The 13,268-nt window shown below is 44.9% G+C and overlaps 1 protein-coding gene across 1 annotated transcript in view; it reads right to left on the minus strand.

Moving 5' to 3' along the window:
• Positions 1 to 5,711: 5,711 nt before the first annotated feature.
• Positions 5,712 to 13,268, minus strand: part of kctd16b (potassium channel tetramerization domain containing 16b) — a 51,477-nt gene continuing 43,920 nt past the window's right edge. Inside the window, exons 2-3 of the mRNA XM_062537445.1 lie at positions 6,263 to 6,440; positions 5,712 to 6,142 (exon numbers count right to left, since the gene is read on the minus strand). Of these exons, the coding sequence (XP_062393429.1) occupies positions 5,851 to 6,142; positions 6,263 to 6,440 (470 nt within the window). The 3' untranslated portion in view covers positions 5,712 to 5,850. The remainder of the gene's footprint in view (positions 6,143 to 6,262; positions 6,441 to 13,268) is intronic.

The raw sequence follows: 13,268 nt of genomic DNA on the forward strand, positions 1-13,268 counted from the left end.
ATTCCTTTATCATTTTTTTCTCTTTTTCTTTCTCTTTCTGTAAAAAAAACATCAAGTGCTTTTATTATTTTGTATGTTTTATCTTTTTGTTTCCTCTCTTTGTTACATGGTCATGGGTATATTTTATATTTCAGTTAATGTAATAGGATGATCACAAAAAAGAACTCCTCACTGTGGCTGCAATCAAAAAAGGAGACAACGGCGAAGAAGAAGAAGAAGAAGAAGAAGAAGACAGATAAGAGACTGGGTTTGTTTGTAGAGAATTTTATTGAATGCAACTCAGTGTAACATTTTGAAAATCTCTATATTTGTATCTAAAGATGTTTCTGATGAGGTGGTACTGTCTTTTCTTTAGAATGCTAGTCACTGTGGAGAAACAGTAGCAGACACTATCCACTGTTTGTGCTTTGTCTTTTTTTTTGCAAGTTTTTTTTTTGTCCTTTTTGGTAGGTATTTTAACATTGTCACGAAAAACAAATGTATCTGCAATATTTCGTATACCAACATGCGCACAATGTTCTGCACCATTATTATTATTTTTTAAAACCAAAACGACACCAAACAACATCCTTTTTGTTTTATTTGTGCTGACCTATTTTTTTCCTCTGTGGCTGCATCACTCCCATGTGCTTGACTTCGCTGTGGTTCACACACTTGAAAGGGCACATGGGGAAAACGAAATGATATTACACAACTGGCATTCATTTACATCAAGGACTCTATCGCAAGGTAGAAAAAAAAAACATCCCATTAAATAAACAAAGTTGGCTGAGCAAGCCTGCAACAGAAAAAAAAATCAGTCTTTCTAGGTGGAAAGGGGGTGGGGGGGGGTGGGGGGGTTCATTTGGAATCAATATAGCTGACATTTAAACAGAGAACCCTACAGTATATGTAATTCCATTCAGAACCATGTTAATGTGGAATGGCAGAATATGAGTCGTGCTGAAAAGGTTCTTCATTTGAATGTTCATTTCCCAGTACAGAGAAAGCTGACCCAGGACACAATCCAATTGGACTGGAGGCCAGGTGACACCCAAGGCCTCTCTTTAGAGAGCTGGGCTGAACAAGGGTGTGGATGTGGTGGCGTTATTTACAGTGTAAGATACTTTGCTTGTTTTTCTATACTACTGTATATTCTCTTTATAGTGCAAAAATACAAACGCCCTGTCCAGCTCGGATGCTTTTGATCTTCAAACATGAAAAAATAAACCCCAGAGAAATAAATAAAAAATATCAATATACATATAAATAACTCAACATTTTAGAAAACTAGATTACAATGTTTGACAAAAAAAAGAAAAAAAAAAAACAAGTGGTGGAGTATAATGTTGACTCTAAGGTCTGAACACTCCCACGAGTGATTGTTGCTTTTCATCAGTACTTGCCACTATTACCAGAGAAACTTTGTGTTGTAGCTAATTCCAATATATGTATATGGTACATTCAGCTTGGAGTCGTATGAATGAATGAACTGGCCATGTTAAGTAATACCTCCTGAGGGAAATGAAGAGCACTGAGTGATTGTAATCTGCTAGTTTGGATATTGATGTATAATTTCATTTTATTACTGCCCGTCATGCTTATGCATTACATGTCTATATAGCATATAGTTATTTTTTCACCTGAATGAAAGTACTAAATGTGTCCTGTTTCTTTGCAAATAATGATGAACATAAAAGGACAGTAAACAGCTAGTAGTAAGATCCATCATTTATAGCAGGTCCTGTCAGAGCGATATTTTATGATATATAGATTATCAGGGTGACAGAACTGTAATAACATACAGAGCCTTGAATCAACCCCGTAAATAACATCAACTGAAACAAACCAGGAGGATGGTCAAGCAGTCCATGTCTGCCAATTGTACCTATTATGCGTAGAGGTTCCACCTTTTTTCCCCATTAAATTCAGAATTTAAATCATAACTGACCCTTTCTGGACCTCATCTGTCTGTGTTTGTTTGAGGGAAATAATAGAGATTTCCGCATGTTTGTGCAGTGGCCCACAAGTCGGATATTATGATGATCTGTCCCCAGCAGTCGCCAGCCACAACAACGCAGCTAAGACCCTGCACAGCCATTTATCAGCAGAAATGACAGCGACCTGTGATGTTCCATGCATTGCTAACTAGCTCACACTGGCTTTGAACAAACACCTGGAATGAACTAGTGTTTGTACAGTCTTTGATGCTAGAAACACGAGTTGTTGATTCTGAGCTGGCAAGGTAACAGTCACATTTTGGGCTCAGCTTCATCTGAGTTGTCAGCAAAATTATAAACTAAGAATTATGACCAGCGTATCATGATCACAACAACTGTTTCTTTGCATGGAACAATATGAATGAATTAGCATTAAAAAAAATGCCTTGTAAAGAATCCGCTGCAATGACCTGAAAACATTAGGCCTAATACATCTTCAGGCTTCATTGCTGCAATATATCTTGTTGTAGATGTGTAGAGTATGGACCTGGTCATTACTCTCTCATATATTGCAAGGGCACTCTTCCGTATCACACTAACTTTCTTCTGACAAATTGTATTTATTTACTTGTATAGTACACCACGGTCCACTGCTTCCATTTAAAAGAGAGGGAAGCCATTTGTCACCTCGGTGGTGGCATCTGAAGCCAACGCTCTACAGCAAGAGGTCATCTAAGTGGCAAATGAAACATTCTATTGCCACATTTAATCAGGGACTACTTTTATCAAACGAACAAAGCAAGGTTTTTCCGTTTTTGTTCAACACCATTTCCAAGTCTGTGTAAAGAATGTGTGAGGCAAATGAAAAAAAATATAATCTTGCATTCAGACTGATATACTGTAACAAAACTGACTACACTTCTACAACTACTGGCCTCTGCTAACAGGGTCACTTTTCCATGGGAAACAACTGCACTGCTCGACTTCCAAAGAACTTGCTGTTGCTGCTTAACATTAGGACTACATTATAGGACATGGAATGTGTTTGAAATTCACGGCACAAAGACAATGTCAGCGGGTTTGATAGAGTCACCCGTGGCGAGTGCTGATATTGGAACTGTCTGGCCTTGTTTGGGCTTTCATGTAAGGCTTGCGTTGAGAGGATAATAACTTACTAGGGGTTGTCAACAAAACAGAAGAGAGCACAACACACCTCAGCGTTCCACTAAGCGCCTCCGATAATTACTTTTTAGAGTGATTGCACATGCAGTAAGGATTACCATATGTGAAGATAATCTCTTGATTCAAAAATAAAATATTTAATGTACAAAGATCGCTTTTTATATAATTCATAATCTATGGAGTTTTTCTTTATATATATACTATATATATATTTTTTTTTTTTATGAGTAAATCTGATAAAGTCTGACAAACTGCTATGAAAGTGCCAGAGAGCGAATCAAAGGCTATGAGCTGTGGATAAAACTATCATAGAAATTCATTTGTATAGGCTTCTCCTGGTTACTATATACTGTTTTTCTTGAAAGAACAAAACAAATCACAAAACAAGTGAAGAATTTTCCCATTCCCACATGTACATTCATACAGTTGATGTAGGCCAGAAAGCAAGTAGGAATATAAGAGTAAGATGAGGGACTTTCCACTTTCAGGGAGCTGCGAGATAGCATAGTTTCTGCATTATATTAAAAAAACATGTTGAAGCATGTAGGCATTTTCATCATTAATTCCTATCCAGACCACAGCCCAATGTTTGCATTTGAATATTAACAGTCATTAATCAGAGCGGAGCAGGCAACCGATGTTTGACAACGTAACTGCATTAAAGTTAATAGATTAAAAGTTGTTATCATTAACGTTATTAGAGCATGCAAACTCATATGATTTGGGACTTGTAATCTCTTTTTGGGGTGTGTGTGTGTGTGTGTGTTAGGGGTGGGGGTCATGATTTTGGCAAACATTTGCCCAAGTGGCTACGGCTTGTATAGCCTAATTTGGATTCACGCTGTCATTACTGTTTTTTTTATTTTACATTTAGTCCTCTTAAGCAGTTGAACATTTTTTTTGTCTGTCTGTTTGTGTCTGTGTCAATTACAAGAACCTCACCTCATCTATTGGGGGGGGGGGGCTGTTAGGAGGGGAGGGGTATGAGTAAGTAAGCTATAAGTATGTGAACAACACTGTGTGAACGACAATCTTTACCATTGAAATACAAACCAGCGAACAGAACCGAACCGAACCGTACCGAACCAGCCCCTCATGAGGCATTAGGCTCTCATTAGGGAGCCTGATCACCAATATCTATTAGCCTTCATCAACGTCAACTGGGATGTCATTGGCTGTGTGAATTAGCCTGGTCGATACCCAGAGGACTCCTAGCGTCGATATCCACTGACCTCCGAGAGGCAAGCCGGGGCTGGGTGGAGCCACATGTCATGCTGTGTCCTTCATTGCTCAATAGTGGCAGTGCGCTAGATGAAGTGTGTGTCTGTGTGTGTGTCTGTGTGTCTGTGTGTGTGAGTGTGTGTGTGTGTGTGTGTGTGTGTGCTTGAGTTGTGAGGTGTTTAAAAACACAGATGAAGTAGCAGGTACTGGTAACAGTGTGTGTGTGTGTGTGTGTGTGTGCGTGTGTGTTGGTATGCAGGTGAGTATGCTTGTATTTGTGTAGGTATCAATGTTTGAATGTGTACTGTATGTGTGAGAAAGAGAGTGAGGGAGAGAGAGAGAGAGAGAGAGAGAGAGAGAGTGTGTGTGTGTGTGTATGTCTGTCTGTGTGTGTGTGTGCGTGCATGTGCATACAAATCTCAGAGTAAAGTCACAAAGCCAGCAGGTACTCTTTCCAGTAGCAGTAAACATGATTCCTGGATAAGTCGCTACTCTAAACCAAAGCCTTGTGTCATATTTAACCTTTACCCTCTTCAAACAAAACCCACCATGCATTTCCCCTTCAGAATATCAATTCTTCCAATCAATACAACAGAGTACAGGTATTACATTTCAGCCCGTTATGTAAGCCCCTCTCCACGATGAAGCCAAATGCCTTCGGGACTCTTGCGCTGTCGTACACTGACACACCCCTTAGCTGTGGCCGTCCAACTGAGCCTGAAAAATTGAAAGGGGGGGGGGGGGGGAGGGAGAGTCTCCTGTGCTTGTGGTAGTGTTGAAATCCAAGCGTCGGTGCTCAGGCTGCTGGGCCGAGGCTGGGGGTATTTTTAGAAGGAGCGGGGAGGGGGAAGGCATGAATTATTTATCACTCTGATGCACGTTTATCTCCGACCTCGATGCCACCCCCGAACGCAGCCGCAAACATGATGGGGTCAGAATTGCAGCGGCGGTGTGTGTGTGTGTGTGTGCAGCGTGTGTATGCGCGTAACACAATCTCGCATCTCCACTGGGCCTCGCCCTTTCCATCTCTCTCATACTGTACACACCAACGCACACACACACACACACACACACACACACACACACACACACACACATATGCGTTCATGAGTGTCATTGCAACATCAACAACGGCAACAACAGAAAAACAAAAAATTCAGATGCTATGAAGCTTAAAAAAACAACAACAAATGCCTGTCTCCTCCTCCCCACGGCGCATCCTGCTCACGATGAAAGGATGTCTGTGTTTATCAGCGTTTTTTTGTTTTGTTTTGATTTCCCCCCAACAACCTTCGCCTGACCGACCGCAAATTGGGACAAAGACATTCTGAGGCAGTAGTAATGTTTACCCAACATACGTACGTACATACATACATACACACACACATACATACGGTACATACAGTTCAGTTTTAAGTGCTCAGGAGTTTGAAGTATTCGTTCACTTTTTCTTTTCTTTTTAAATCTTCATTTCTTCTTTAACCCCTCCCTACCGCTGCCACCCCTCTCCAGCTCCACGGCGCCCTCTTCAGAGGCGGTACTTGCGCAGCAGGTCGGCCTGCCAGTTGTACTTCCGCTCGGGGAAGCGCTCGGGGATCTTGATCTTGTGGAAGTCGTCGATGCACTTCTCCAGCTCCTCCTCGATGGTCATCTTGGCCTCCTTGGCGGCGCGCTTCTTGCTGCTGGTGGTGGCGGACGAGGAGGTGTCCCGCGAGCTGGCCGTCAGCGTGCGCATCAGGTCGCTCTTGCGCCGCGGCTCCGACTGCTGGAGCATGGCCACGGGGCCCTTCTTCATGGGCCGGTCCAGCGTCTGGACGTGGTGGTGCGGGTGCGCGTGGGGGTGCGCGTGGGGGTGGTGGTGCTGCTGCGACGGAGGCCCCTGGTGCTTGGGCGGCGGGCCTCCTCCTCCTCCTCCTCCTCCGCCGCCGCCGCCGACTCCTCCGCCCCGGCTCACGGGCCCGCAGATGACAGTGCCCTGCGGCGAGCTGGCCTCCGACTGGCTCTCGGAGCTGGAGGTGGAGAGCTCGTTGCAGGAGGTGCCGCTCTCGCCCTCGCCGTCGCCCTTGTGGTTCTTGCAGCAGCAGTCGCACAGGGGGGAGGACCACCGGGACAGACCACCTGGAAGAGAGAGAGAGGGAGAGAGAGAGAGAGAGAGAGAGAGAGAGAGAGAGGGATTAGGTAAGTGTACAGGATGTGGGTGGGTGGGAGGGTGGGGGGAGGGGTGAGAGGCAGAGATTAAAGAGAGACTGAGATTGATGGAGAAAGACAGAGATGCAGATGAGAGGAGAGTAAAGGAGCACAGAGAAGAGAGAGAAAGAGGGAGAGAGAGAGAGAGATGAAAGGGAGTGGATGAGGCTGTGCAAGTGTACAGTGTGTGTACAGTTGTGTCTGTGTGTGCTTGTTACAGAGAGAGAGAGAGAGAGAGAGAGAGAGAGAAATGAGAAATAAAGCATGAAATAATGAGGCTCAAGAGAGCTTTGGCAAACACAGGTGTTGCCGTGTATGAAACAGCTGAACATGTCTTCAGCATGCCCCCTAAACAAGTCCCTTCTCCCCACGATTAGCCTTCTTGAAGCCAACAGCCCAAGATGATATCACAATTAATGACACATTAAAATGAATTACACACATATCAGCAAAATACCTGTGGATGATATACTATGTAAACAGGTATACGCATATATACAGTACATATAAATATATATACTCAGTCTGGAGGGAATTAGATGCTCCTGTTCATTTCTGTTAAATAGCAACATGGGAACCTTATATTTTGTGTAAAACAAACTCAAAAGTCCTTGTCTGGGCATTTCTACTCTCCTCTGACCCTTGGCAGTTTATAATTGTCTTACTTTTGTTCATTTGCATGTCATTATGCAAATGTCTTTGTGTATGTCAGATTTTGCTTGCAGAGCAACTGTCCCTCTTTCTCTCTGCCTATTAGTCCCAGTCAGAGGCACTTAGCACTAATTACATGTGTTTGTGGGTAATTGCCAGGTTCTCACTATGCATTTGGCTAAGACCTGTTGGTAAGGAACTCGATGAGCTTGACTGCGAGTGAATCCACTGACTCAAGCTGCAAATAGATTGGAAAAGACCAACACAACTTCTGGCCAGATAAAGCGAAAGGCAACTTCACATTTAATGGAGCATAAGCGTAAGACCTTGTCTCATTATTTAAGCCCAGAGGAAGCTCTGTCTACCTCAGAATAGAACAAACCTCAAGTCTGAATTCAATAACAGACACACAGCATCTTACACACAGAACACTTAGAAAGGGTTCTTGGGGTGCTATATAGAACCATGCAGGCTTTAAAGAACCCTTAGGGGTTCCTTTGACGAACTCTTCAAAATTCTGTTAAGAACCTTTCGTGGGTGCCATATATAAAGCATGCAATAGAACCATTTTTGTGCTCTATGTAGCACCTTTTTTCAAAGCGTATTCTAAAATGAGAGAGACTCTTATGAACTTATGAAGCAAAAGTCTTAAAATCCGGAGAGCAAAACACAGCCAGTCTCCAATCCTCCATTCATGAGCAGAATAAAACTCTACCAGCCCCATGATCAATAATTAATTATGTGTTATTAGCCATACTTGTCCCGTTCATTCCTCCTTATCGGCTGTTGTTTTGATATTGCTAACAGTAAAGGGAGTCCCTTTCTCTCCAGCTATTGATTAAAAGGGCTTGGTTCAGCCCCAGCATCCGATCCCCTTTAAAAGGGGGGAAGTTATTACGCCACTCAGGGGAGACATTCTCCATTAGCGGCGTTTCCCTTGCTCTTTACGCTCCTTGTTTACCGCACCGTTTACTAGGTCTCACGGATGGTTACCTTACCTAGGCCAGATTAAGAGCCAGCAAATGAAGTGCTGTAAAGTTCAAATGTAGGCAGAGAGATACAGCTGAGCGCCAGGCTTCATTACGGGCGGCGTGCGGAGCCAAGCGAGAGGCAACGACGCCAAGGGCCCTAATTTCATTGACGGGCAACTGCCAACGAGCAGAGCAACAAGCCATGAAGGAAAAAGTCCGCCGCACACACAAACGAAAGGTAATTTTAATAACTTGGCAAAATACCATGATCACGGTCCTGAGGGTGAGTCAGTGTGATGCTCCCACGGACGCACCATGCAATGACTTCAGTTCATGCACACAGACTTCTTGCCCATTGTTTGTCAATGAAATGAGGGCCCTGAGAAACTCCATTGTATTTGGGTTTCATTGAAGCACACTGTACAACTTGTATTCCATTGGAATCTACCCTAACCTAATCAGGATGTTTTATTTATTTATTCCTTTTGTCTTTCTTTCTTTTAGTGACTTATCTTTTGTTCATATAGTGCTCTATGTCTGTTTATTTTTCATTATTTTGAAAGATTTCAGATACATATCACAAATCATGAATCAAATCGAGGCAGTTTTGTACGTGCACTGTCTGCGCTATAAATTGGAGCCGGAAAAACAGACACCTCTTCACTTCTAGTGTGGTGGTCCAAAAGTTGATTCATTTTTCATCAAACATTCATCCATAATTAAATGAGGATACTGTTGAATTTATCACCCATTCAGGGGTAAGAAGGCTAAAGCCAAGAATCCTTTTGAAATGCGGCTATAAGCTCTCGGATGGGCTCCTTCATTTCTCAGTAGGCTTCCCTCAGCCTCACTTACACCTTCTCTCCTCTCTGCTTCTTTCGCCAACTGTTCATTGCGCATGCAGAGACAAGCCAGGGGCGGCTGGATAGATTGCTAAACTGGCCTTGAACAGCACCGCCAGATGGTATTTGAGAGAGGGATTCGTCGACACACAATGTCTGGCAAATCAATGAGGACACTCAGAAACTAATGACTGACCAGGCACAGAGTAAGGAGAGCGAATGATTCGTTCTCACAGCCTAGCATTTGTCTGAATGATAAGTAAGTAAGTATAGGACCAAAAATGAGAGAATCTGCTCATCTCAGGTTCTTTATACTAATGGCCAAAGAAGCGGGTTCTAACGTCTCTATAGAGGTGTTCCGGGGAGAGGAACTGGCGACAGATGCTTTCGGAACACGCCACAGAAGTCTCCTGAATTCATTTGTGTCACTCACTCTCAAAAGGGACCTTTGATCGATGAGCCGCCGCTCCATAATTGGTGTTTTGAAAAATAGGCCCTGACTCGACAAGAGCTAAATCCGCTAGTAGCCAATTTTCCTGTCTAAACGGAATTAACAGGAAAAAGGCACCCAGAGCTGGCCTGACAAACACCCCCGTGGTGTGGGGAACTTCACCGCGAGGTAAAGAAGGGGAAAAAAAAAAAAAAATGTTCTCTCCCCCTAGTGAGGTTAAATGGCCTGTCTTGTTGATTTCCGCTCCGGGAAAAATGCGTAATGATGGCATGGCGCTTTCCTGAGAGGACAGGACAAGCACGGCGCTGCATGCGGTACAGCCATGTTTTCCAAACGCGGCTGGTGGAGCCGCAGCCAGCTGTCGCAGGCACTAAAGGGACGCGCGAGACCAGCGGGGAGAGATATTATTGCCTGGCTTCACAGTTATGGAGGGAGACCTTGTTGTTGTTGCTGTCTTGGTGGAATTTCCACAGCAAAGGACACCACCTTTGGTGATTGGATGACACATTGCCCGTTTTGTTTCATTTGCTGTTATGGCTCAAGGGAAGCCCCTCTTCTTCACACACACACACACACACACACTCACACGCACACACACACACACACACACACACACTAGGTGTGAGAACATACTGTATATGCCTGCTATAGTGTTGACTTATCAAAGCCTTATCACTGTTCCAGATGTTGGTGTTGCATTTCCCATTAGGAGATGAGCTTGTTTTTTCCTCTCCCTTCTCCTTTGGTCCCCGGGGCCCGGCTATGGGATGTAGGTAATAACAGCCATGATGGATCCACTTACGCCGGGATCTGCCGCATTGATAATTACATGGCCTCTCCCAGAGGGTGGTGGCATTGTGCGGGTGGAGGCTGGGCTGCGCATCCCGGATCTCCGTGGTTATCATCAGTACCATAGTTAGCGCTAACCGCTCGCAGGCTAGCGCTTCTCTTTGAGTGATTATGTTTGTGTGCCTTGGCGTGGTGAGCGTGTGCCTGCAGTGTTTGTGCGTGTGTGAGTATGTGTGTGTGTGTGTGTGTGTGTGTTTATTTGTACAAGGCAAGACACACTGTGAATCTTAAAAAATGGACATGCAAATGTCTGATTCCTTGGTCAGGTCATCATCACTTTTACAGGTTTAACGATGGGCTGATTGCTGTGTGTGTGTGTGTGTGTGTGTGTGTGTGTGTGTGTGTGTGTGTGTGTGTGTTCACTCAGTAATCTGCAAGCGATTTGGCAGAGTTATGATAGCCTAAACTAAACATGGAAATGACCCTCTCACCCCCTCTGGCCCGATACAATGAGAATAGTCTGAGACAATGTGACAGACATCCACTCTAATGAGAAGCAATGATCTGCCAACAGGCAAATCCAAGCCCAACTCATGCATTAGCCAATCTAAGTGTCCTATGGTATGGCAACAACCAAACTCAACCACTTTGTTCTGCATTTGACACAATTGCACTGAAAGGGGAGACACACTAATAGCTGGGCTAGCATTCAGAAGACTGAACGGTTCTGGGTTCGATTCCTGGCTGCCACCATCGTGCCCTTGAGCAAGGCACTTAACCTCCAGGGAAGCTGGCCCTGTATCAATTGATCTGTTTGGCTAAAAAGCATCCGCCAAATGAATAGCTAAAACACTGGAATGCTTTTGTGATGTGTCTCTGTGAGGGACCCAAGAGTAATGCTGTTTTTCTCCATGTTTCCCTCCTTTCTCACCTGACTGAGCCTATCAGCAGCCCCCCTGAAGGGTGCAATCTGACAGGACGCTGTTTTCGCCGTCGTCTTGTATCGCCGGTACCTCTTTTGCCTGCTGCTTTTGCACACCGGGCGCCTCTCGCGTTCTGTGTGCCTGCTGCGCATTGCGCTTTTGTTGCTGAAACAAAGTTCAACTCCAAGCAGAAAAGCACCCGACGTCATTCGCATCTTTATTACAGTAACACACAGGGCATTTTACAAGCACTAAATCGCCCCAGCAGCCGCCCCCAGGCCCTAATTCAGCCCAATAACCACCTTACGATTACCGTGATGTCCATCTCAATCCTTATAGGCTAATGAACGTTTCAATGATTGATCTTAGTCCTTAATTCATTTGGCTGTAGAACACCGGGTCTGTTGATTCAAAGAGGAAATGCTGCCATGTCATCAGTAACCGACGTCTCTTGAAATTGATGCATGCGTGAGCAGGACATCTCATTTGTCTTGTTTGCCTGTTCTTGATTTCTCCCTCCTCAATGCATTCCTTACTTGTTTTCTTCATGTTTTGTTCAGGGGGAGGGGCTAGGACATAAGACAGGAAGGAAGGAAGGAAGGAAGGAAGGAAGGAAGGAAGGAAGGAAGTAAAGAATAAAGGAAGAGAAGATTGACAACCAAAAGAAATGAGAAGAAGCCCAGGTGTGCTTGAAAAAGGATTTAGACAAGAGGGTTTGGGTGGAGAGGGTGGCTGAAGACAGCTGAACAGCATGCGCCGCAAGACAGCGACAGAGCTAAATAGCAAACACTGACAGGGACACAGCAAGCATCTCATTTCTCATGCCTGTCTGTCCTTGATCTCTCCATCCTTGTAGTCTTCCTTCCTCATTCCCTTCATGTGTTAATTGTTCTAATTAGAGGGAAGGATGGATGGAAGGGAGGGAGGAAGGAAGGGAGGATTGACAACAACGCGTTTTGAGAAGAACCCTGAGACTGACTGCTGTGTCCATCTGGGATGCTCAGGGTCTCTCCCTCTAACCCTCCTCAAACACACCTGTCTGAGGGCACTCTGTCTCCCGGCCCAATCGGATCAGCAGAACCAGCGCAGTTTGTTCAGGGCCCAGACCCAATCCACCAGGAGGGCTCGGGGAGTCACTCGCTGCAATACTGCTACCACTGCTGGCATTTGGCTGAGGCACTCTCTGTTTGCTTTTAGATGATACAGCCATCCTTTTCTCCAAATGCCAGTGAAATAATCCTCTGTAGTATGCAGTCTAGTGTGTGTGTGTGTGTGTGTGTGTGTGTGTGTGTGTGTATATATATATGTGTATGTGTGTGTGTGTGTGTGTGTTCGTCCGAGTGTCTGTGTATATGTGTCTGTGTGTTTGTGTTGGTGCTTGTGTGTGTGTCTGTGTTATTTTGTGTATTCTAACGTGTGTCTGTGTCTGTGTGTGTGTGTGTGTGCGTGCGTGCGCGGGCAGGCGCCTGTGTGTGTGTGTGTGTGTGTGTGTGTGCGCGTGTGTGTGCTACCTGGTGTTGATACATGATCTAGCGGAGGTAGCTGTCTGTGTTGGTTTAGCTGGAGGAGAACATGCTTGGGATGCTCATTTGTGTGTGTGTGTGTGTGTGTGTGTGTGTGTATGTGTATATATATACTGTATATATATATATGTGTGTGTGTGTGTGTGTGTGTGTGTGTGTGTGTGTGCTTGCTGATGGCTCTGTCTGAGTCCTGTCAGTCCTGGTTGCCATGCTGGGGAGATAATGTCATGCTCAGCCCCCTGCCTGTCACCTCCATGGGGGTCGCTCCCTGCGTGCCTTCACTGTGATCTCTTTCTGCAAACGCACACACACACACTCACAAACACACACACACCCAGACACACACACTCACAAACACACAAACACACACCCAGACACACACACTCACCTAGCAACACACAACCAGAGGCACACACACTCACCTACACACACGCCCATCTTCATCCCTCCAATGTGTCAGAGACAGAGTGTTCTGGCCTTGCTGACAGATGCTGTCCTTCTGTCTGCTCCCATAGCCCATGCCTCTCTCCTCAACCCTTCTCACTCACTCACACACACACACACACACACACACACACACACACACACACACACACACACAGACACACA

Source organism: Sardina pilchardus, chromosome 5 (genome assembly GCF_963854185.1).
Source record: "Sardina pilchardus chromosome 5, fSarPil1.1, whole genome shotgun sequence".
NCBI classification, from domain to species: domain Eukaryota; kingdom Metazoa; phylum Chordata; class Actinopteri; order Clupeiformes; family Clupeidae; genus Sardina; species Sardina pilchardus.